The 25921-nt window shown below is 43.1% G+C and overlaps 1 protein-coding gene across 4 annotated transcripts in view; it reads left to right on the top strand.

Moving 5' to 3' along the window:
* Nucleotides 1-25921, top strand: part of l1cama (L1 cell adhesion molecule, paralog a) — a 56043-nt gene that overhangs the window by 9892 nt on the left and 20230 nt on the right. For all 4 annotated transcript variants that reach the window (XM_088993383.1, XM_088993391.1, XM_088993364.1 and 1 more), the window contains one exon: nt 23086-23342. In XM_088993383.1, the coding sequence (XP_088849509.1) occupies nt 23216-23342 (127 nt within the window). In that variant the 5' untranslated portion in view covers nt 23086-23215. The remainder of the gene's footprint in view (nt 1-23085; nt 23343-25921) is intronic.

The raw sequence follows: 25921 nt of genomic DNA, 5'->3' as shown, positions 1-25921 counted from the left end.
TAAAGTACTGTTTATATCTGTGTAAACCTATAAACCGAGGTTCATGGCCATGATTTTTATTTGTTATGTTTACATGGATTAAGTACACTGATTTTGTTCTCTTCCAACACGTCATTTCTATAAATCAGGCGCGACATACATGAATTGGCTTGGCGTCCTTATGTACGCTTTCCACGTTGCACTGCGTCAGCCCTCATATGTTCATTAGGCTTGGATTACAGACAGTGGGAGGAGATCAAGTTTTTAGTGGGTTGTAATCCGCATACATGGCGCTAATGTAATCTCACTTACCGTGCCATCCCATTATACACTACGCCCACTGCATGCGAGCTGCTCCCATATTTGACAAACATGTTGGAGCAGCCTTAGCAGTCAGCTCCGGTGAAAGAAATGTCAAGATGCAAGGAAATGGCAGGGAAAAATCAAGTGCCTCAGGAGAAGATTTCAAGTGGAAGGGTTGAATGTGTTGATTTGATGTCACGGGTACACTGTATGAAATCCAACACAAAAGTTGTATTGAAAAGGATAATGCTGTATTTTAATTGATGCTCCGTGACTGCCATCAATGATGGCGGCTGGCCTATAGAGTGAAATCGATTCATCAATCACAAGACTAAGATGTGATTCCCAGTGATTTGTCTTCCCAGCAGACAAATCAGCCCATTTCCAACGGAGCTTGGGCGCCATCTTCTGCATTTTCTGGGTGCTACATTGCTGTCATGATGGCTCGAATTAATATGGGAGGACTCGTTTAATCGATTGCAGACATTTATGCTTTCCTCTTCAGAACTATTTGAATCATATTCATAACTGGATGAGTAACAAGAAAGCATCTTGTCCCAATCTGAAGCCATTGTTTTGATTCTCGAGCAAGGCGTGATGTCATGAACTGGGGGCGGGACTTTCAGAAAATCCCCAATTCGCAGCTCAATTTGTTGCAGTTAAGCACACTTTAAGTCATTTTTATTGGTGTTTTGCATTTGACTAAAAATATCAGCCTGCGTGTTTTGGGTATTTTAGAGGCTATAAAACGTTTTTCTGATGTAAGTTAGGAAACAAAAAAATGGTGTCGGTTGGCCTTTAAACTTTTAATGTGTCTGTGTGCGTGTGCGTGAAGCACAGTAGTACGCAGTAGTGATGGGAATTCCAGCTCTTTTGCCTCAGCTCACCAAACAGAACAGGCTCTTTCGGCTTCCAAATGGCTCCTCAGGTTGAGGTTGTTTGTTGCTAACATGATTTACTACAAAAAATAAGATAAAATGATCCGTAAAATGAATTACTAATATAAAAAAACAATACAATATCCTCAGTTTTTCTTTTTTTGTTGTTGCTTAAATTAATTTACTACAAAAAATATACAATACCTATTATAATATATAATATATAATTATAATATACAATATCATTTTTAAAATTGATGTGACTTTATTTATATTCCTGTGTGTGCATGCGCACGTGTGTGTGTGTGTGTGTGTGTGTGTGTGTGTGTGTGTGTGTGTGTGTGTGTGTGTGTGTGTGTGTGTGTGTGTGTGTGTGTGTGTGTGTGTGTGTCTTCTACCATGGATTTGACCAATCACGTGCAACCCTAACCGAAGGGGTTGCGGAATCGGCTCCTCTAAGCAGCTCCCTATTAAGAGCCGGCTCCAGTCGTTCACTTCAAAGAGACGGCTCAAGTAGCCGGTTCGTTCACATCACTAGTACGCAGTACAAATACACAAAACATACGGATATTGATGTCTATGCATTGACAGACAGAGAGACAAAAAGAAAGACTTCGTTCAGGCATCCCTTACGTTGTGGTTCAAAATGCAAAATGGCTGACAGGCCCCCAATTTCAACGTTTAAATGATAGCTCAGTATATATACCCACAAACAAGTTTTTGCAGCTGCCTTAGGCTGTTGTTGTGTGTTCATTACTGCAAAAGATAACAAATATGCTTGTGAGTATTGTCATGTCTGTCTACTTCCTGTTTCCTCATAGTTTCTATTCAAATGTCCGTCGTTTGTTATCAAGAGCAAAGTGTTGTGTTGTTTGTTTTGTGTCAATTGTGAGTAGTAGTAAACACCTCGAATACTCTTTGCTAAAAGGGTTTGGTTGATGGGTTAATTTAAATACGTCTCTTGGTTTCCTCTCTATCATGCTTGGCTCTTGTTTCTGTGTTCAAGTCTGCGTGTTGTTTTTTTAGTCATGACTGTTTGGCACGATAAGGGGGCTCATGCTGAGCTCAAGGAGCATTGGTGCAATCTATTCTTAGTATTTCAAAGCTTGAAAACGACTCACGCATCTCTGTAGGGTGATGCCTGCTAATCATTTCATCCGTGCCGGGAAGAGGACTGATTGATGCTGCAGGCGCATGTAACCAGCACAGGGTGTGGCGGGGTGAGACTCCTTGTTAATACGAGCAAAAGATGAAAAGTGGCATTCCCAGGAGGAAACGGCTTCTCAACAAGAGGGTGAAAGAGATTTATTCAGATACACGTGTCATGTTGACTGGGGGAGAAGTCGGGAGGCTCTGGAGCGGGATGGGGGAGGGTGGTGGGGACAAACAGCAGCTTATTGAAAAGACCTCTGAGGCTTTGACACTTGTTTGGGGTGTGGCATACACCATTCATTGTCAGGAGAGCATTTTGACAGCAAGAGGAAGCAAGCTGGGTGGGTGCCGATGGGTGCAGGCAGTCTTTGATTTATGCGGCGGTCCACTGGGGGACACCAAGCCCACAAAAAAAAAATGCAAGTGACATTTCTGTAGCTATCACTTGTCATGCACTATGTTCGTTGTGCTTTTAGGGGCGCCTCCGCCTGCCTGTGGGCCCCATCGATTTCCTTACAATAGCGATTTTTAAGGACAGATAACGTTACATACGTATCGGCTGACATGTAGCCCAGTGTTTTATTTGGGTGCTGTCTTGGTGTCCGACATACTGTCGCAAGCAGCGTTGGAATGGACAAGAGCATGGACAGTTAGGGCGGCGGAAAAAAAATCCTTGCCACCGCCCTACCCACTCTTGAGGACTTGCACACTGCAAGAATCTAGACAAGAGCGCGGAAAATCTTACTGAACCATCCGCACCCTGCCCACCACCTTTTCCACCGACTCCCCTCAGTCAGGCATTTACTCACTTGAACCAGTATGCTTGATACTTTGCACATTGTCTCACAGTTGTTCCTGAGAGGTGCCACCGGAAACAAATTCCTTGTGTGTTCTACATACTTGGCAATAAAAATTACACGCAAACAGGGTCGGATATATCGATAGTCCCGGTTATATCGATATTTTTTCGGACTCCCTTGAATATCGATATAACGAGACTTTACTGTATTACATATAGAGCACACAGCAAATTAATGAATAACTCGTTTTCAAATCTGAAGTCAAGAATAATGACAGTAGCCAAAATGGAACTGTATAGTGCCACTTAGCAGTTTTTTTGACGACGATACTAGTGCAGCGTGTTCTACCGGAAACAAATTCCTTGTGTGTTCTACATACTTGGCAATAAAGATGATTCTGATTCTGATTCTGATTCTGATTGTATTGTGGTTGACATCCAAAAATATGAAATTTTGGCTCAGATTTTAGCAATCATCATGGAATTTAACAAGTTTGATTTGCTTTCGCGGGCCGGAAAAAAATGATGTGGCGGGCCGGATTTGGCCCGCGGGCCTTGACTTTGACACCTGTGGCGTACATGGATTGCTGTCTTGAGACGGATAGCGATTCACAAAAAGCAAAGGCAGCTTGTGGCCAACTGCTTTGAACATTCTGCGCTGTTTGCCTGCCAGATCTCGATGGCAAGCATTTTGATGAAAACCTCATCAAGTAGTTGTTTGGCCTCAGGTAAAGGTCAACATTGGCTTCGCGTGGCCTTTACCGTCTTCCTCCCTCGAATTTTGGGACTGCCAGTTCATTTTTAAGACATCCGCATCTCGGGAGTGAATTCATGATGTTGGAAAAAAACCCTTTGACATGTCGTCAACATTGAGCTTCTTGTTTTGCTCCTTCACCGTATCATATTATAGAGTAGTCGCTTTATATACAAAAAAAAAATGTCTAAATGTCAGTCCCATTAGGTTTGCGATTGGGGATGATGATGATGTGCACAGAAGCGGTTGTCTGGTCATTCTATTTCATACTGGCTGGAAATTGCTGTTTGTTCCAGAAAATGTCACACCCTTGATCTCTTTGCCAGGGTAACATGTCGTCGGCAGGGAGTGGGGATGGAGGGTATATGGGGGGTGGAGGCGGGGCTTGGAATGGTGAAACATTTGCGAAAACGGGGGTCTGCCGTCGAGACGGCAGTCTGTGAGACTCCGATAAGACTGCAGGCTTTCAAAAGAAGCTCACCCTCGCTTCCTCCCGCCAGTAGATCTCAGCTGTGGACTCCATTGATGGTAATTGGATTTATTTAGAGGCTCCAAATAGGTTCCTGATGAAAATGATGACAGATGCCATGGGAGTTAATAAGACACTTACGAGTCCGAGCCTGTCGATTCCCCTGGAAAGTTTCTCTTGATTACAAGGTGGAACTTGACAGGAGGCCACGTTTTCTTGACAATGTGAAAGAAAGAACGTGATGCATATGCGTCCATGCGGAGAGATCGGTGTGGAGAAATAAAGTTTAATGCTGCTGCAAGTGTGAGCCATGTATATTGTGGGTTTATAGAAAAGAAAGGCAAACCCGGTTATGAATAACAGCAAACTTCAGCTAATTTTATTGGGGGACACGGTGGAAAGCAAAAAAAGTGGGGAATAAAAAGGAACATGGGAAATTCGACTTGCAGGAAGTGCAATGGGGAGACCTGCCTCACAGGTGCAGAAAGGAGAGGAAGGTGAGAGGGAGATGTGGAGAGAGAGGGAGGGTGGGGGAGCGAGAGAAAGAGAGAGGGGGGAAGGAGCGAGAGGGGGGTGGAGAAGGAGGCAGGGGGAGAGGGGGCAGGGGGGAAGAGAGGGGGAGGAAGAAAGATAGAGAGTTACAAGATAAGGGAGGGATGGAGGGACTGAGATAGGGGGGAGCGTGAGACAGAGAAAGAGCCAAAGACAGAGAAGGGGGAGATGGAGAGTGAGACAGAGACAGCGAGAGAGAGAGACGCTGAGACGCAGAGAGACACAGGGAGAGACAGACAGAGAGACGGAGACACAGAGAGACAGACATAGAGAGAGAGAGAAAGAGAGTGACGCAGAGACACAGAGAGAGAAAGAGAGAGACCGAGAGAGACAGAGAGACTGAGACACAGAGAGACAGACATAGAGACAGACAGAGATAGGCAGAGAGACAGAGATAGAGAGAGACAGACAGTGGAAGGGGGAGGGGAGGGAAGTATTCCGCAGCAGGAATCATGAGGTTGTCATGGTGACAGCAGGGTGAGGCTTGGGATCGGAGGTGCACGTTGCAACATTTTGCATCGTCGCTCTGACAGGTTTTCTCATATGCATGCAAATGTGACCCGTGGACAGGAAGCCATCATCATTTCATCCCACGTCAGTGTTTGAGTGTCATTGTTGTCACAGATTTTTCTGCTTTTGTTTTGGTTGCTTGATACTTCCTGGTTTTGTTCCGTTACTGTTGCCTCAATCGGGCTGTTGTTCAGTTGCTTTTGAGGATCAGTGAAAGAATCACAGAGACAACATACTGACTACTTTGCTCGCCACTGGCCGGTCATAGACAAGCAAAAAGGATCTTTCTCCCTATTTGTTACTTCAAATACAAAATTAGAATTTTACATTGTACTCTTAGCGAGCAAAAATGGACCCTGGGATTCACAGTAATTTTTATTTAAAGGACAACCGACGTCACTTTTTTGTATTTTAACTGACATCAGAAAAACGTTTTATAACATCTAAACTACCCAAAACATGCAGTATGATATTTTTAGTCAAATGCAAAACACCAAAAAAAATGACTTAAAGTGTCCAAAATCTGCAAAAAATTGAGCTGAGAATTGGGTATTTTCAGAAAGTCCCGCCCCCAGTTCGTGACGTCACGCCAAGACGTCTTGCATTGCTGGAGAATCAAAACAATGGCTTCAGATTCGAAGAATATGCTTTCTTGTTACACATCCAGTTATGAATATGATTCGAATAGTTCTGAAGAGGAAAGCATACATGTTTGCAATAGATTAAAGAATTTATTTGTGCCATTTTGAGGCAACATTGGGGGAAAATCTCTCACCCAAAAAAAGAGGCACAAAATGGCGACCTCCTGTGGCCACCTCCGTTTCCACAGGCTGATAAATTCCTTATATGGCGCTTGAACGCCCTCTTCTGGCCTTCTGGCGGCTTTTGGTTGCAACACGAGGTCCCCAGACCAAACAAGTACAGCAAAATACATTGACGAGATGGAAGGACCGCTACAATGCGTCTTTTTTAGGGTCAGGGGCGGTCCTTTAGTGACGTCACGTACGGACTCGTCACCAACTCAAAAACAAGACTTCCTGAATATTCAACGCGAGTCTTAAAACGTAAACTATAGCTATATGCGGTGGAATATTTGTAAAATACGCTCAGTAGAAGTCATTTTACAAATTATGGACACAACTTGTCCGGAGACGTCGGTTGTCCTTTAAAGTAGTGAATTAATTGCATATCAAGCAATGAAAATCCTATTTTGTTTTTTGATAACAGCAAAAGTTTCTCGCACCCAGATTTTACGCTAAGGTGGGCGCGACCACAGATTTTTTGTGCTCTCAGTCAGACTGGTTACCAAATCTGCCTCACAGAATCCAGGGGGCCTGGAATCTGTGAGGCAGATTTGGTGGCTTTTTTTCCCTGTATTGGACCTGCATCACCCGAGCAGCGTTGAGGTAAAAAGAATCTGGACCACATGCAGCCCCTCTCCGCCAATTCAAATCTCTCTGCGGCTTATTTGAATGGCAGGCAAATCCCCTGCTCTCTTTACACAAAGTCAATTAACCTGCCGCTTTGAGAAAAGTGGATTCAATGTTAACGTCAACATGATTTCCACCCAATGAGCTCATTTTGCGCATCTATCTTCAGATGTATCACTTCTGCAGTATTTCCTTGACTCAAATGACTACTTTCCGATTAGGTGACTAATGAGAAAGCTTTGATGCCATTTTGTGGTGTCTGTTTGGCTTACTGACACAGCAGAAAAATACGTGAGCAGGTCAGTTTTTCAGCCTTTCTGTTGATGGTACTTGATGCGTAAATCAAAATCCAGCAGCATCCAAAATATATGGCATCCCTGTCAACCGGTCGTATTTTGCTGTATTCTGTACGATTTTTGCACATTTTTAGATGTGTACGGCATCCAAGAAAGTTTGTACGGGAAACGCAAAAAATGTTGAATATAATTTTGAGATATTTTCGATTCTGTTTTCATCATTAAATATTAGCAGTCATGTTAATTATAGCAAATATCGCGACTCATAAAAAGTGAAGTCGACCACTGGGAAAACAAGTCCGTGCGAAAAGTCTTGAGAAGAAACAAAAGTTCAGAGAAGACAAGTTCCTGTCGAGTGGAATTTTATTTTCAAATCAAAGGTGCTTTGTTATCGACTTTTGCGATGATGGGACCAGAAAAGACCCCACCACAGGCTACTGTTAATCCGAAGATGACACAAAGGAAAATTACGGTGGAGCAGAAGAAGATCATCGAAAAACATGAACGAGGTGTGCGTTTGTGTGACTTAGCGGTCCTAGTACCATTACGCTAAGTCGACCATTGCTAACATCCACAGACAACTACCATCACAAAGGTAAATAAAACGACTTTATTATAAAGTACAGTTTATTTCTTTAATTACAATCCAATATCACATTTATTATACATAAAATAAGATATATTGTGTGGTTTTAAGGCTTATTTAGTAGAAAATTATGTTTTATGGGGATCTGGGAACTGATTATTCTCATTTTTAATGGTTTCTTATGGGAACGAATTTTTTGGCAGACAAACTTTTCGCCGTACACACACTTTTTGGGAACCAATTAAGTTCGTAAACTGAGGTATCACTGTATGTAATGATCGTTGATGTCGGACAAGCTGACCTGTTTCTTTCATTTTAACTCATCCAAGCCTGCCTTTATGGACCTTTTGTTTTGCATAGGGAATCTTAATTCCAACAAAATTCCTTGTGTAGTTTGAATACTCAGTAGAGGAAGCTCATTTTAAAACAACTTGCCTTTGTAAAGCTAACTCATCTTATTTTCTCTTCACTCTCTGTTGTTTATATACCCGCGTTGCCTGCACTCTCTTTCCACTCCCGGGATGCTTATTAGCAAAAATGGCAGAGCTACTGCCTTACTTGCCGAGGTTTCATTAAGTGAGGCGCACTTAAGGGGAAGTGCTGCATTTTCAGCTTTGGGCAAAATTAATGGCATTGCCCGCAATCCAGTCGGACTCGGTTCATCATTTAGCGAACCTCGCCAGCACATACAGCCGTTTATGCTGGTGTAACCTCAAAGTCTTCATTTTAGTTGTTGTTGTTGTTGTTGTTGTTTTTTTTTAGTTTTGCTTTTGTGTCTTTTTGTTTCTAGTGTTCCTTTGACTACCTAAACGGCACCTTGTTTACAGTGTAGGCGCTGTGCTGCAAGCATGAAAGATGTGGTGACTTTCACATACAGTGATAACTTGGTTTACGAACTTAATTGGTTCCCAGAGTGTGTAAGGCTAAAAGTGTGTATCCCAAAAATTAATTTTCCCATAGGAAACCATTAAAATGAGAATAATCCGTTCCCAGGTCCCCATAAAACATAATTTTCTACTTTCTAATTTTCTAAGCCTTAAAACTACATAAAATATACCTCATTTTATGTACAATAAATGTGCTATGGAATTATAATTAAAGAAATAAACTGTACTGTATAATAAAGTCGTTTTATTTACCTTTGTGATGGTCGTTGATGGCTTGATAGAATGGAGTTGCCGGTTTCATCAGCATTAAACACTTGATGAGGAACGTAGCCTTCTTGTTTCACCATCTTGAGGAATGATCCCTTGTAGGTGCTTTCTCTGCGATAATTTTACCTAGTTCCTCATCAGTTGTGTTCTGTTTAGATGGGTTTATAGCTTTTTGCATCAAGTGTACAGATGGCTCCACAAATAACCCGCTATTTGTGGAGCCTGATTGATGGGAATTTTAACCTTGCAGTCTACACGCGGCCTTTTAATTATCAAAGTTGAAACGACTCCAAATTTAACTGTTCTCTATGCATTTTGTCACTCTCACTGTCATCTGCCTGTCTCTTTAATGTTTAAACCACCACCCCTCACTGCTGCGTTCTTGACCAATCACGTGGCTTTAACCGATGACTAGGGGTGGGGTATAGAGGACCAAAACAAACCGGCTGCCATTTTCTTTTAGGAGAACGGGCTTGTTCGCGAACGACACATCACTCATTGTGGCAGCTCCGTGTGTATCCCGAAAAATAGTTCGTATGCCAAGGTAAAATGTTCATAAATTTGATATTTGTAAACCGAAACGTTCGTAAGTCAAGGGGTTCGTAAACCGAGGTATCACTGTATCACCAACATGACATTCTGATGTCCCGAACTAGCCTCTGAGTGTGAAAATAAATAAATAAATAAATAAATAAATAAAAAGGTTCCTGGAGCCGTTTGGCCACTGGGATTGGCCCATGCAAATGGGTGCGTGATGTGTGACCTCGTACCAGACACGTTTCCCATCCGTGCACAACTTTCCATATTCTCTCATTGTAATAATCTTTGGATTGATGGCTCAGCCAATCACTCACAAAGCTTTTAACGTCTGAATCACTTTCAAACTTCCTGCTAACTACTCTGGACTACTAAGGCGGGTCAAGAAAAACATCAGTCAGAAGAAGACAATGCAAAGCCTCACAAAACAGGCCAAATGGTGAAGTGCATCAACGAGCTGGGCTGCGAACTGCTCCCTCATCTTCACCTGATTTATTGAACGACCCTCGTCAATGCATTTTGTCCCAGAGTTGCAGCTCACAGACCCCAGTTTGAGGACATCACCTATAAGGGATTGCTACCTGTTTTGTTGGAGGTCATAGGTCGCATACACACTCCTCCCCGCTTGTCAGGGTGTTTGACGTGCCAATTGTCCCCATGGAGGCAGTGACATGTCCTTGCATGTCACATGAGCTGTCCTCCAGCCCTCTATGAGCTACTTATCGCATGGCTCCAGGGACCCCCCTCCCCTCCCTCCTTCTTCTGTCTAGCAGCACCATGATGGACTGCAAAAAGCACCCGCAGCCCTCCCCCATCCTCTCTCTTCATTGAACCTCATGCATTTCCCAACCTTGACAGCATCACGTGTTTACTTGTATTACCTTGGTCAACGCCCATGCACTTTATGTCGTCATTCCACCAATCTGCCAGATCCGTTTCCAAGACGACATTCACGGAACGTTAAACCCTTTATTAAAGTCTGGCGCGACATTGATTACGGCAGTACTGCAAACGAAACGCAAACCTTTGCAGATAATGTGGCTCCCAAGGGGGAACATGTTGACATAAGACATGAGCCAAGTGAAGAGAAGCAATGTAGCAATTGTCGGCCGCAGCAGGAGACAGGACAAGGTGACTGCTGCTGGCTCCTCCTCGCCATTTCATAAAGTCGTCAAACCAAAGCCGCACGTCCTCGTCATTGCACGTTCCTGCTGTGAATAATAATACGAGGATATGCACATTGAAGGGTTGGGGGTGTTTGCGTGTGTCCCAGAGGGTGTGTCATGTCATTAGCTTTGTGCCATAGGCGCACAAGCGGAATAGCACTACGACTAATGAAGCAAATGACGGCCACACGTGGGCGCGAGGCCAAAAACGTGTAGGCAAGCGCTGCTTTGCTTGAGTATGCACGCATGCGTGTGTACATACGTGCTCACCCCACAACGGGACGTCTCCGCCACAAAACTTCTTCTTTTCCTTTCGGCTTTTCCCTTCAAGGGGTCCCCACAACGAATCAGTGTCCTCCATCTTCAGAGGTTTGATTGGCATGTTTGTTTTGACCAAGCTTTTACGCCGGATGACCTTCCTGACACAACCCTCTGTATTTATCCGGGCTCGGGACCGGCACAATAAGACACTGGCTTATGTCTCCTTGTGGCTACAGAACAAGCAACTCTATAAATTTAATAAAAATGAAGATGCTCAGTAAAAGGCTGCATTACAGTAATGCCCCGTTTCTCATGGCTAATGGGGACCAGAACTACCCACGATATGTGAAAATCCACAAAGTGGGGACTCATCCCCTCCCCCGCCACCCCTAATTCTCTTCTCTCTCTCTCTCTCTCTCTCTCTCTCTCTCTCTCTCTCTCTCTCTCTCTCTCTCTCTCTCTCTCTCTCTCTCTCTCTCTCTCTCGCTGGAGAACGAACACTTCCCCCAGCCACATATACACACGCACACACATCAAATGGCAATCACTGATCAAGGCAAGCACTTGATTCGACAAATCAAACGTCAGCACTGAAAACCAATCAATCTGCAGCCATGTACAAAACCATTCAGCATTTTTTTCCTGAATGTTTTTTTTTTCCTGAAAAAAAATCTGCAATAAATTAACTGTGAAGTAGCGGGGATCGCTGTACAGTGTTGTTGGTTTTTTTTTTTTTTGTGTATGGAGCTCCTTAAACCGTTGGTTTATTTCTACAAATTTCCTTGTCTTGGGTATTACCTCACATTATGTCTGTCGGATATTAATCAGAAAATGGTCCAGTTTCTAAATCAAAATGAAATGGAGGCAGTGTGTCGTGTATTTCCCAATATCTTTTATTAGTCATTGGCAAAATAAAAAGGGAACACAATTACATATGTTACATACAATTCTTTGAACAAATATTTTTGTTAATTTTTTAACGATCAATTTTTTTAACCAAGCTTCAACCACAAACATGAAAACTAAATTGCTGGTTTTGATACAGAAAGTTGTCCAAATAAACAAGAACATAAATATACCAGTTAATATCTACCTATTTTCCGGTATAAAGTGCACCCAAAGGACTTCATTTTCTTCAAAAGTTTACCCTGCGCCTTATATGCCGGTGCACCTTATATGTGATGTAATATTGAGCCACAACAGGTCTCGCAACTACTGTCAGCAGTAGAAGAAGTAGTGCGTAACCCCAGCCTCCTCTGCAGCGCCTCATAATGTGGTGTGCCTTATATTTGGAAAACTTTGATATATTTATATATTATATTTGGAAAACATTTTTCATTCATTCAAGGTGTGCCTTATAGTCCGGTGCGCTTTATATATGGAAAAAGTCAGAAAAAAACACCATTCATTGGGGGTGCAACTTATACTCAGCTGAGCCTTATACATCAGAAAATACGGTAGTCTGTGATGCATTTTTAAATTTCGAGATGATTTAAAAGGAAGTTTGTGAAATGCGTTCACAGCACATCTCAAATTTAATTTTTTTGTTAATAGGAACCTGTATTGGTGTGATGAGCCACTGCCCACCCCCATACCTGAGCTAGTTCAGCTTTCATTTCGATGATGATCGAGAGTGGAGCAACAGTGATTAAAAATCCAAATTTCCGTCATTTCCTCCTAAACAAACCCCACAAATCTGTTTGCTCTTAGAGCTCATCATTGTACGAGTCAAAGATGAGCTGGAGCCAATCTTTGGTGACTTTACACAATACGTAATAATTTTGTGCTAGTTTATAAAGTGTAAAGCAGGGGTGTCCAAAGTCGGTCCTCGAGGGCCGCCGTCCTGCCTGTTTTCCAGCACACCCAGGAGCAACACACCTGATTCAAATGATCAGCTCATCAGCCAGCTCTGAAGCAGCATCAAAATGGTCCTGATGATTTGAATCAGGTGCGTTGCTCCTGGGAGAGCTGGAAAACAGGCAGGACGGCGGCCCTCGAGGACCGACTTTGGACACCCCTGGTGTAAAGTGACTGCGACATCATCCACCATGGAGTGAAAAAGAATATATGGTGAAATACTGGAATGCTTTTATTTTAAAAGGCCCGACAGGAAGTGTTATGCCAGTGCTGCCGAGCAAACAATCTGATTGCCTTGTGAATTGTTAATCAAACTTGCGTTGTGGGACATGCTTTGTCGTCTTTCGAACCCTTTTATTTTACACAAGTTACGTAATGCTTCAGATAAACATGTCGAAATAATCACAGACTGAGTCAATAGAACACGGCGCGGCGCATTGATTAGGGCAAAATGAATGGCTGAGTCACACGGGGGGCATTTGAAAACCAAGGTTCTGCCCTGTCCTCAAGAAGAACACGTCACTCACAAAGGCACTGAAAGCCTAGCCAAATGCAAACCAGAACTTAACTCATTCACTGCCAGACATGTGAAAAAATGTGTCGACTCTAGCTCCAGGGTTTTTGTCATTCCCACTCAAATTGCAGGACCCACAGAATATTGAGTTTTACGACTACATAAACATTCAATGCAGCGTAAGAAACATTACACTCTCTTCTTTCATCAGAAAAACGAATTAATTCTTAAATTCTATGGGTTTAGAGTTATCTGAGCTTGAAATGAGGGCGGCTGTCCAAAATACAATGCAATACATACATATTGGTTTATATAGTTCTTTAACAACAGTTGAAGTTGGAAAAAGCGCTAACATGGAAAAAAGGGAAATGCTGCCCACTCGTGGAAGGGAAAAACATTGTCAGAGGTCTGACCAGCACTTTATCGGAACCCTCCACAAGAAAAAAACAAAATCTGAACAAATTCAAGAATGGTGCTCCATGTCACATTTGGCAATTCCTGAATAAACTCGGAAATGAGTTAAAAAATGCATTGCCTTAATTATTTGGCTAGACTTCCTCATGTGATTGTCACCAAAGCAGCTTCACGCTTGTGGGCTCCGTTGAGCATCAGCGATGAGGACACAAGGCTGCAAGCAGAGATTAGTGGAGGTGCTGACACATGTGTTGATCTTCCCTGATACACGCGACACATACTGAGTATGATCCCGCTTACATAAGAGTGACACCCCACAGCCTGTACTGGTCACGGATCCCATTTGCGATTGACTCTCACTGTACACAGTACGCTTCTTATTTGTCATCGTTTTTCTACCGCAATGAATTTTTCAAATGTTTTGTTGTTCATCCATTTTCCATTGCGATCTCACACTGCTTTCCTTTTGTCTAAGCGTTCTTTTTCCAAAGCATATTCATCAGTCCCTACATTTCAGCTCTTCATCTTCACAAATGTGTTCATCAGTCCGCTCCTTTAATTATTCACCTCCTTGTGTATTCAATCTCTCTGTCGACAGGGCCCATCGGGCGTCATTCTCTTGGCAGTTTTGGGAAATGCTTAGCTTGGATGAGTTATCACATTTCTTTTTTCAATATTTGCTGACATGTCTATGTTTCGTGTTCATCCTGTGTAGTCCATATGAAGAATTACAGCATTTGTACGCAAATGTGGGATAGATGTCAGCAACAAATGAACGAGCAGGTGAACATGTGTTGGCATATGTAAGCAAAAGCGTAACCCTGCTAGTATCTGCATTTGAATGACTGATTTTGAATGTGCAATAGGGAGCGGGTTGTTAGAGGCAAGTTGCATGGAAACGGTGTTGTCATGGAAACCACAACAGTAGGCGTTTGCCCTTGTGGTTCCTCCAAGCACCTTGTTTTCTTTCTTGGGTATTTACCACTAAACCTCAATGAAATGTGTGACTTTAAAGACCCTGTCGAGTGAATTCAAAAATGTGTTTTTGAGTACATTATACATGTGTACATAGATTGCTAACAGTGTGTGCTAAAACGAGAACCGTATTGGATTGGATTGGATATGCCTTTACTAGTCTCACAGTGGAGAAATTTACATTTCACAGCAGCAAATTGATGAAAGGAATGAAAGTCGAAAAACAAAATACATGAGCTGCTGGAAAGGCAGCCACTCTTGCGGCGCCGTCTTGAAGTCAAAAGAACAAAAAAAAACTAAACAAATAATATGACAGCACAAAGACAATATGACAAAACAAAGACACAGATAGTCATTCATTCTTCAGGACTTGCTGTACCCTCTTCGTGATGACATGAAGCAGTTCTAGATGAAAGAGGAGAGGATCAAAGCGTCTTTCCACCAGTGGATCAGGGACATCATGGTGGAATGTGCACGTCGACTACAAGCTAAATGTTGAAAGCAAACATGCAGCTGTAGCATCCATTGACGAAAAGAGATTATCTCACATCCCCTGTTCCACCTAAATCTGCTTCAATTCCAAGCCGCAACAGTTCCACATACGCATCGGCGCTCTGCGCTGACGCGCCTTTCTTCTTATTGCGGGTTCCTCAAGCCAGGCATCCATCCAGCCGCAGACTGTCCAACAGCACTGACCTTTCCGCTAAACAAAGCGGGGCTGTGAAGATGCTGCCTATTACAGGCGCAAAAAAGCACAATGGCCCCAGAGCTGTCCAGCGATGACAGTCGAATGGCACCGACATTCCTCCCAAATCAAAAACAGTACTGGCATATTCATGCTGCCGAAAAGGCGCAACCGCTCAGCGCATTCTCTTCCTTGATGAATGTCGTGGTCAAAACTGCTGAAAAACAATCTGTATCAATTCCACACGATGCACAACAACACAAAGTGACAAATGAAAACACAAAACAAGACAAAAACAACCAAAAAAAGCAAGGCTCATGAGAGCACTTGCTGAGGCTGCCTACTCGGGCGCCATCTTGGACTTCTTTTTTATTGTGGACGTAGTGTGTTAAATTGTTTTCTACCATTTCAGGTAGTGGCCAGTGGCTAAGTCTCACTGTTTAAGCCCCCCTTTTTTAGACCAGCAGTTATTCAACGCAACCGGAACATGAGCTAGCGAGCTAGCTATGCCTTCAACCCAAAAACGCATCATCCCTTCAGACAATCCACCGGCGTGGCTGCTTTAGAGTGCCACGTTGTTGGCCATGGGTATGTATAGGATATGCAGAGAAGGCAAAATAGCAAGCAGAGGGCTTCAGGCTTGTGTGTTCACTTTAACTTATTCTCACCCGCGCTTTATCGACACCTCCCGCAAGAAAAACCAAAACCCAAACAAACTCGGGAATGGCGCTCAACGTCACATTTTCAATTTCAAGTTAAAAAGAATACAAAAATACTGCAAAATCTCAATGTTATTTATTACACAGGACAATTTGACCTTTCGGTATGGATTTTAGCAAGCTTCATGGAAGTTGACACGCATGATTTGCTATCATGGGCCAATTGAAATGACGTGAGGAGCCGGATGTGGCCCTTCGGCCTTGAGTTTGACACGGTGTGGTTTCCATAGAAGCGGATGATTTGCATTTTCATTTCCAGCTGCTAAATTCCCATTGGTTTTTGACTGCGGATCATTAGCCTGGAAACACAATCTAGTCAACATGAGGGAGTGATTGCACTCCTGCTGTGCCATAAACCCGCTTTTCCATTAAAGGTACTGATATTGAATTAATCCTCTTCGTTGCATATTGGCCTCAGCAGAGTGCTTCACCAACGGGTTATTCAATTGGGGGAGAGAAGGCACTGGAAGAAAGCTTTTAGTGTCGCCATATGAGAGGCGAGAAGAAGAAAATGGATCAAAAGCAGACAGGAAAATGGAGCCTCATTGTTTCTGATGGCTTGCATGGCTCCTTGTTCGGTGGAAATGCTTTGATAAACCATTACGAAGGCTCCCGGGGGGGCGACATAATCTTCAACGTGGCAAATGACTGCAGACAGAAATGAGGAGTCAAACAAAAGCAGGTAGCTGCTGTTGTTCTAAATGATTTGTGGCATTTTTTATGCCATCGCCACTCACAGTCGTCTCACTGCAACAAGCTCATGCATAAAGTATAACCCTGCCAGGGAGAGGAAGAGGGACGAGCGAGGGCGTCTGGGGCGCAGGGGAGAAAATTCCAGGTATGGGCGGACGGGAACAGTCTGGTACTCAAACCCAATGCACCAGGCTAAAGGGTGCAGATGAATTATGAATTTGGGTGAATGTGGGGCAAATTATGTTCCAGGAAGCAGATTTATATGAATAATTCACTCAAACAGAAGCTGTTGATCAGATCTAGTCCACCGCCCCACCAGCATCACCTTGTTCTTCATCCCCCGACTTTGTATCCATTGACCCTTCTAATCTCAGACTGTGTGCACCTGCGGTGTAACACTCTTTTGGGCCAGTGAAAATGTTCTTTGTTTACGTCCAAATCATCTGCTCTTTTTCACATTGCTCTCGACAGATGGAAGCTCGGGGAAGAAGGGGACGGCAGACATGCATTTATCTTGCGCCGCTCTTCCATTCCGCATCTTCTCCCTGTACAAATTTTCACAGTTTGAATTGATTAAAATTTAACAGGGGGTGTGGCGGCACACTACACACATACACACGGGCACGCATGCACACATACACACAAACACACACATACAGCAGTAGATCACAAGAGCGAAGCGTTTTGGAATCGATTTTTATAACTCGCCGTGTTGCTGCAATACAAGCTCATCTCGGCACTGGCCCATAAACCATCGAGCAGTAGAAGTCAGTCATGTGCATGTTTGGTTCACAATATGAGGTCCTCTGGTTTGAGCTTGTACATTGCATCTTCGGATGAGAGGATTTAAATGAGCTGGAAACACTTTTGCGACGTCCAGAATGTACTTACTCCAAAATTGATGCTGACAAGGGAGCGCAGCATTCAAACCTGACCGTGACACGGTTGTCTGCAAGGTTCTCCATACCAGTGGTACAGAAGCACATTTAAACAGGTATGTGTGTATTTTTAGGCATCTCTATTGTTCAAACAGTACAAGATCACAAATATATTGAGCCCATTTGTGAGGAAAATGGATTGGATTGGAATCTATTAGCCTTTATTAGTCTCGCAGTGGAGAAATTCACATTTCACAGCAGCAAAGTTACAAAAGGAAGAGAAATGGAAAGGGAGAAGTAGAAAAACAAAATTAAGGAGCTGCTGGAAAGGCAGCCACTTTCGCGGCGCCACATTGAAGTCAAAAGAACAAAAAAAAGAATTAATATGACAACACAAAGACACAAACAGTCATTGCGTGTGGAAATGAATAAATCGGGCACATGTGAAAAGCAACCACACCCTCAAATATTATCTGAGCACTGCCGGATTCGTGATCCCCAACCGCCCCCATCCTAACCCTCGCGACTGGCTGACTTCTGATGGCACCCTTGACATTCCAGCTGCGATAAGAGTGTTTAAAAGCACTCAGGAACATGGTAATGGCTCATCACAGCGGTCGCATGCACGACCTTTGAACCTGCCCAATGGAGCAGCTAACAGGAGTGCGATTGTGAGGTGAAATGAGGCAGATGTTGAATGTCGCTCAACACATTCCAGCAGCGGTTTTTGTGGGGCTTATTGTGCGTGTGTTTGTGTATACCTTAGTCCTAAAGCCGAAATTATTACTGTGCTTCCTTTTATGGATTATTTTACTAATCACTTTCAAAGCGCACTTTTTGTGAATTGGATTGTGTCTATGCACATACACAATTATGTAGTTGGGCATGTCAGGGTGACCCGGTAGTTGAGCGGTTAGCACAACAGCTTCACAGTAGAGAGGTTGCCGGTTCGCGTCCCGCTTTGGCCTCCCTGTGCGGAGTAGGCATGTTGTCCCCGGCCCGCGTGGGTTTTTTTCCGGGTCTCCAGTCTCCTCCCACATTCCAAAAACATAAATGGCAGGCAAATTGAAGACTCCAAATTGTCCATAGGTGTGAGTGTGATGAGGATAAAGCTAATGAGGATAAAACGGTAGGGAAAATGGATGGATGGACAATGAAATAATGATGAATACACACTTAACTTGTTTTAATAATAATAATACATTTTATTTCTAAGCGCCTTTCAAAACTCTCAAGGACACTACAGTCACGGGATACTTACTTTGTTGTTGTACTCTGACACTAACCCCCTAGCCCCCTAACCTAACCCTAATCCCTAACCCTAAACCTAACCCCTTTGTTGTTGTACTTCACAGGCCGTGATCTGACAAAGGTGGAAACTTTCCTGATAAAGCTTTCATCACATATTGGTTCAATTTCTCTCATGTGCTTTACTGTGGAGTTAGTCAGTCCTCCCTCAAATGTTTCCAATTGGTTCAAATTGCAGCAGCTCAACTCTGAACTGCAACATGCAGGTGGGAGCATAGAACACACATTTTGATCTCCCTAAACATGGGTGCTTGCCTACTTTGGAATCCATCCTAAAATTGAGCTGCCAATTACCAATCAGTCTTGCCTTACCTCCCTTTTTTGAGCGGCTCACTCCCTCCACTTCCACCTCTGTCATTGGTCCCCAACTTTGTGAGGTTCTCTTGGTACAATAAAGAAGGTACCCTTCACTGTTCATTTTAAAATTCTCATTTTCAATCCCAGCGGTCAAGTGGTTAACCGACTTCACAGTGCAGATGGTCGTGAGTTCCAGACCCGGTCTGGCCTCCCCATGTGGAGTTTGCATGTTCCCCCCGGTCCTACGTGGGTTTTCTCCGAGTCCTCCGGTTTCCTCCCACATTCCAAAAACATGCGTGGCAGGCTGATTGAACACTCCAAATTGTCCCGAGGTGTGAGTGTGAGAGTTAATGGTTGTTTGTTTCTGTGTGCCCTGCGATTGGCTGGCAACCAATTCAGGGTCTCCCCCGCCTAGTGCCCGAAGATGGGTGGGATAGGCTTCAGCACCCCTCGCGAACCTCATGACAATTACGTGGTCTGGAAAATGAATGGATTGATTGATTTCCGCGCCATTTTTCTTTCCTCGTGTTAATAATAATAATTATAATAATAATAATACATTACATTTTAAGCACCTTTCAAAGCTGTCAAGGATACTTTACAGTCCCAGACAAGCATAGGTACTATAATGAATAAAATACAATCACAAATAGAATGCAATAAATAAAATACAATTATAAATAGAAATAAGAGAGAGAGCTACACAGAGTGCAATTTTAAATAGGTGGGTTTTGAGATGGTACTTGAAGGTGGGAAGAGAATTGATGTTACGAATGTTGGGAGGAAGTGAGTTCCAAAGTTTGGCGGCAGAGCAGCTGAAGGCTCTGTCACCCATCGTGCTGAGACGGGCAGGGGGGAGCACACAGAGGCGGAGGGAGGAAGAGGATATGAGGGAATGAGAGGGAATCGCAATTTCAAGAAGGTCAGATAGGTATGGGGGGTCAAGGTTATGGTTAGCTTTAAATGTATAAAGAAGATTTTTCAAGTTGATTCTATCTTTGTTGAGTATTTAAGTGCTGTCTGATGGAGGTTGCTCGATTTGTAGCTTTCAAACTGTTACATGAAAGGAGTGAACAAATGAAAATACTAATTAAAATCATTTTAATTGCATATGTGCGTATTAAAGAAAGAATGGATGTGATTGATGTCACAGCTGTCAGCATTGTCTAGCCTCTCCTCCCATTCGTCACCTCCTCGGTTCCACCCCGCCCTCTCCTCTTACACTGACACTTACATATCCTCCACTCCTCCAGCATCCTTTACCAAGGCAGGCGAGCCACTTCATATGGCTCATTTAATCCTAATGCTGCTAGTTCAAAATGGCTCATTAAACCCTTAGCTCTTGTTTGGTCGTCCATTTCACCTCATTTGGCTCCACTGATGTTGACAATTCAGTCATCCCCGCCTTTGGCTCTGGGCTTTGTACACCACGACGTGACATTGAAATCTTCACATAGATGAGCTGTAATTAGCCCACTGATGAAACATCCTCTAGTCCTCTCCATCCTTTTCCATCCTTCTTCTCGGTGACCTTCCCCCCGCTCTACAAGGTCACGGAGCACTCTCTTGTGCTGGTGCCAATGCACGGCGTGGCACAGAGCAGCGCCAGGAACTCCAACAGCGACAACTGTCCGATTGCCAAATAAGCGTCCTTGCCTCTTTATCAGTGCTTTCTTTTGTCTCTTCCTTTTGAAGGTGCTAATGATGGTCTGTGTTAACAGCTCTTTCTGTGTGATACCGAGTGGAGGAAACAATCAGCGGGCTGCCTTTCGTGGTGCCACGATGTGCTAATAAGGCTAGGACCGGCTCCAAAGGGACAGATGGAGGATGGATAGACTCCTAGCAGGGGTGGTTTTCCACAGAGGAGACAACTCTAGGCTGAATCTGGACCCAGACTCCATCCTTTGTGGCAGCAACAGAAATCTATGAAGAGATTATTTTGACAACATTTACCAGGGACTTACACAGAATGTGATCAGCTTCACGTCGTTTATTCAGAACATCTTTTGTGAATGGACAGCGCGTGTGTGTGTATGTATAAAGCAGTGAGGTGAGAAGACGAAGACAGAGAATCTTACGCATGATAGTGGCTTTGGGAAATTGGATCTGTAGTATTTGTTACGGGGGTGTACAGGCAAGAGTGTGGCCAAATGTTGGGAAGCAGGAGGGCAAGGCGGGTGAACGGGGAAGATCTCCCAATAGATGTTTGTTTACATAATGCAAGCGCACCTCATGGTAGAATGAAAATACTTATAGTTAAAACAGAAGGGGGAAAAAGTATGACACAAGTATGAAACATCATGGAGAGCCCGGAGAAACCCTACGGAGAAAGCTCATTTCGGCGGCTTGTATCGGGGATCTTGTTCTCTCGGTCAAGACCCGTTGCTTGTGATCATAAATGAGCGTTGGGACCTCAATATTGTTTTTTTTTTTATCCACAGTTTTTTCTTTTCTTTTCTTAAATGAACATAGTTTTTCTGATTCCTTCCAGTTAAATGCAAAACTAAACAATTACAAGATTGTTGAATTGTTATGAAAAAGTTTTTGTGCCACTGTCTATTTTGAGAATCATTAGGTAAATCTGAATGAATATTATTATTATTTCCAGACCTTGATTAGATGACAGACATTATCCAGAATTCTTCAGCTTGGATCATCACCAGAACCTCATCCTTTCACCACATCACCCCCGTCCTCCAAGAGCTCCACAGGCTCCCGGTCAAATATAGAATCAACTTTAAAATTGTTCTTTATACATTTAAATGTATCCATAACCTTGCCCCCCATACCATAACGACCAGAAATCAGGCACAAAATGGCGACCTCTTGTGGCCACCTCTGTTTCCACAGGCTGATAAATTCCTCATATGGAGCTTGGACACCCTCTTCTGGCGGCTTTTGGGTACAACGCTAGGTTTTCAGACCAAACAATACAGCAAAATACATTGACGTGATGGAAGGACTGCTACAATGTCTTTTTTTCGATCAGGGGGCGTTCCTTTAGTGACGTCACGTACGGACTCGTCACCAACTCAAAAATAAGACTTCCTGAATATTCAGCGCGAGTCTTAAAACATAAAATATAGCTATATGCGGTGGAATCTTTTTAAAATACGCTCAGTAGAAGTCATTTGAAGCTATTTTACAAATTACAAACACAACTTGTCCGGAGACGTCGGTTGTCCTTTAAAATGTAATGTATTATTATTGTTATCCGGAAAGGGATTTTTTGAACCTTTAAATGCCTTCAACACACAATCCCCGTACACTTCATCCAGTACACTTGCACAAATACGATCCACTATTAAAACTAAATACATAATAATAATCTTCTGTTTTAATTTTGAGTATTTCCATTCTACCATGAGCACCAAATCCAGCAGATATTGAAACAGCTTATTCCCCAAAAGCCATTAACTTGTTAAACAGTACCCCAAATAGAACTGTATAGTGCCTCTTCCTTGTGTGTTCTTCATACTTGGCAATAAAGATGATTCTGATAATACTAACAATGCAATATAATAATGACGTTACATTTCGATTGGCAGTCACCAACAACCGTACATACTTACAACTTTGCAACTCCCCTGCCAGGAGATCTCATGTTTCTTTAATTATTATGAATGATTCACTTCATCCGAACTGTTCATCTCTTGCGCATTGGCGTCTCGTCATTGTTTTTTTTTTTTTTGTCCATCTGTCCAGCTCGTCCATATGGGCCACTGGCCTTGTCCTGATAATGAACCAAATGGTGAGGCGCTCACTGTTGCTCAGATTTTCTAGTTAACTATCCCTTTGTATATGAACTCCATGTCTCGGTTTGACCACATGGTGCAGGCTGATGTACTTCCATTGTGACACATGGCCCCCCGCGAGCTTCCCATACCAAACCCAACCTCCATTCTCTTTTATGTGGCAGAAAGAAGACCAGCGGGAGGGCACGAGGGGCGCAACGACAAGCCAAACGACGAGGACTCCGTTTGTGTGCACGCACGTGGGTGTGTGCGCGCACGCGTGCATGTGAGAGGACTCGGACAGGCCATTGAGCCATGGATCACGTACAGCGACAGCAGATCAGCAGTAGGGGGCGGTGCTCGGTCCTCCTCCTCCTCGTCCTCCCCATCTTCCTGTCCTTCCTGCAGCCCACCCAGGCAACCATACACATTCCCTCCAACTGTGAGTATATCCTGATGTCATATTGCAAGACGGGTGCTTCTGTATTCACCAAATTGTTGTGCTAATTCAATAACGTTGACTCATCCAAGTGTGCTAATTACTGGGATTATCTTTCTTTGTGATGAAATAGAGTCAAGGAGCTGTGTTTCAGTCTTCAGTGCTTGATTTTCGTGCCCCAAATTGAAGCTCCCTTTTCTTCCTTATGCAATTGTGTGTCTAATTATTTCCAAATTGATCCTGTCGTGGAGCATTGATTACTCACTCTATTGATCCGTTTCCCCTGAACAAATCAGAATAAAACCGCGGGGTAATTCAATCAACGATGGGATTCCTCAAGAAAAAAAACACAGGAGAAGTCTCTTCCTCTTTGCCAAGCCTTTCTCAAACATCTAGTGACTAGTCACACACTGCTTTAATATCCAAGAAAATCTACACACCACATCTGGCACTACAACAAGAAAAATACAATTAATCATGAAAACATATTAAGGTTTATTTATTTTAGGTAAAAATGCAACAACTCAATCTCACAGGTTCACATGAACAAATAATGATGGAAGCTTACAAAAGGCGATTATCCATCCATTTTCTATTCGGCCTCTACTCACATGGATCACGAGCGTGCTGGAGTACATCCTAATAGCGCAGTTGTCAGGGTCCACCTAGAACTGGTTACTTGAAATGATTAAAAAAAAACTGTGAATGTGCACGTTATGCTTTTATCAATCCAACCGTACACAGTAATAAAAAAAATACAGTGATACCTTGGCTTACGAACTTAAGTGGTTCCCAGACAGCGTGCAAGGCGAAAAGTGTGTATCCCAAAAAATAATTTCCCATAGGAAACCATTAAAATGAGAATAATCCGTTCCCAGGTCCCCATAAAACAATAAAACATAATTTTCTACTATCTAATTTTCTAAGCCTTAAAACTACACAAAATATACCTTATCTTATGTATACTAAATGTGCTATGGCATCGTAATAAAGAAATAAACTGCACTGTATAATAAAGTTGTTTTATTTACCTTTGTGATGGTAAATAAAACTTGTCTTGATGGGATGGAGTGGCCGGTTCCATCAGCATTAAACACTTGATGAGGAACGTAGCCTTCTTCTTTCACCATCTTGAGGAATGATCCCTTGCAGGTGCTTTCTCTGCGATAATTTTATCTAGTTCCTCATCAATTGTGTTCTGTTTAGCTGGGTTGATAGCTTTTTGCATCAAACAGATGGCTTGTGCGGGTTGTTTGTGGAGCCTGATTGATGGGATATTTTAACCTTGCAGTCGACACTCTATCAAAGTTGACACTCTCTCACTGCCGTCTGCCTGTCTCTTTAATGTTTAAACCACCTCCCCTCACTGCTGCGTTCTGGACCAATCACGTGGCTTTAATCGAAGACTGGAGGCGGGGAATAGGGGACAAAAAAAAGAGAACGGCCTCATTCTCTCTCTTTGTCTGTAAATCCCCCCTCACTGCTGCGTTCTTGACCAATCACGTGGCTTTAACCGAAGACTGGGGTGGGGAATAGAGGTGAAAAACAGTTGGCTGCCATTTTGTTGTGAGGAGAACGGGCTCGTTCGCAAACGACATATCACTCACTGTGGCAGCGCTGTGTGTATCCGGAAAAATAGTTTGTATGCCAAGGTAAAATTGTCATAAATGTAACGTTCGTAAACCGAAAAGTTCGTAGGCCAATGGGTTTGTAAACCGAGGTATCACTGTATAAGGTACATCGGACAATAGATGTACCTTCAATGAATGAAAAAAAATCACAATATAAGGCACACCGCATTATAAAGTGCTACAGTAGAGTCTTGGGTGACACACTACTTCTTCTACAGAGGGAAATGGAGTTGGTGTCTCCGGAAATTAGTTGCAAGACCTGTTGAGGCTCGATATTGCTTCACATATAAGGCACAGTGTAATATTTTGAAAAAAAAAACAAGGCTTTTGGGTATGCTTTATACACGGGAAAATACGGTAATCTCACAAATAGAGTTCCTGTGCATCGGCAACCTTTTGGTTTTGTGATTCTTGCTTATGCCTGTTGGCACAAAAGAGGTCAGCCCAGCAAGTAAATTGCGGGTGGAGATGCAGTGATCTGGCAATGTGTCAAAACAGAGTGAAAAAGTATTCCAGTAACTGCATTTGTTGCTTGCCTTTATGGAAAATGCTTGCAGTGAGTCAGTGTCCTTCATCACCCACACACGCTTGTGAGCAAATAAGCTCATTTACACGCACGCAGATACACACACGCACATACATGACGTAAATGCGGATGAAAGGATATAAAACTAGCCAGCCATTTTCTTTCCTCAAGGGTAGGGGTGGGGTTTTGGAGAGGCACTAGATGATGTGGAGGAAGACAAAGATGGAAAAGGTCAAGGTGCCTCTTGCCTTTCAATTTACGACATGGCGACATGTCATTGCGAGTCAGTGATTTGGAACAGTGTGTAGAGAAGGGGGCATCGTTCTGTGGCACAGGACACTAATGTGTCATTATTTTTTTCATGTGTGCTATGATTGTTTTCAATTCAATCTATTGTCTATTTACAATGAACTAGAAAATCTGTT

This window comes from Hippocampus bargibanti, linkage group LG01 (genome assembly GCF_051943395.1).
Source record: "Hippocampus bargibanti isolate YZ-2025 linkage group LG01, ASM5194339v1, whole genome shotgun sequence".
Taxonomy (NCBI): Eukaryota; Metazoa; Chordata; class Actinopteri; order Syngnathiformes; family Syngnathidae; genus Hippocampus; species Hippocampus bargibanti.
Note: the sequence above shows the minus strand (reverse complement) of the source record. Positions and strands in the feature narration are given on the sequence as shown.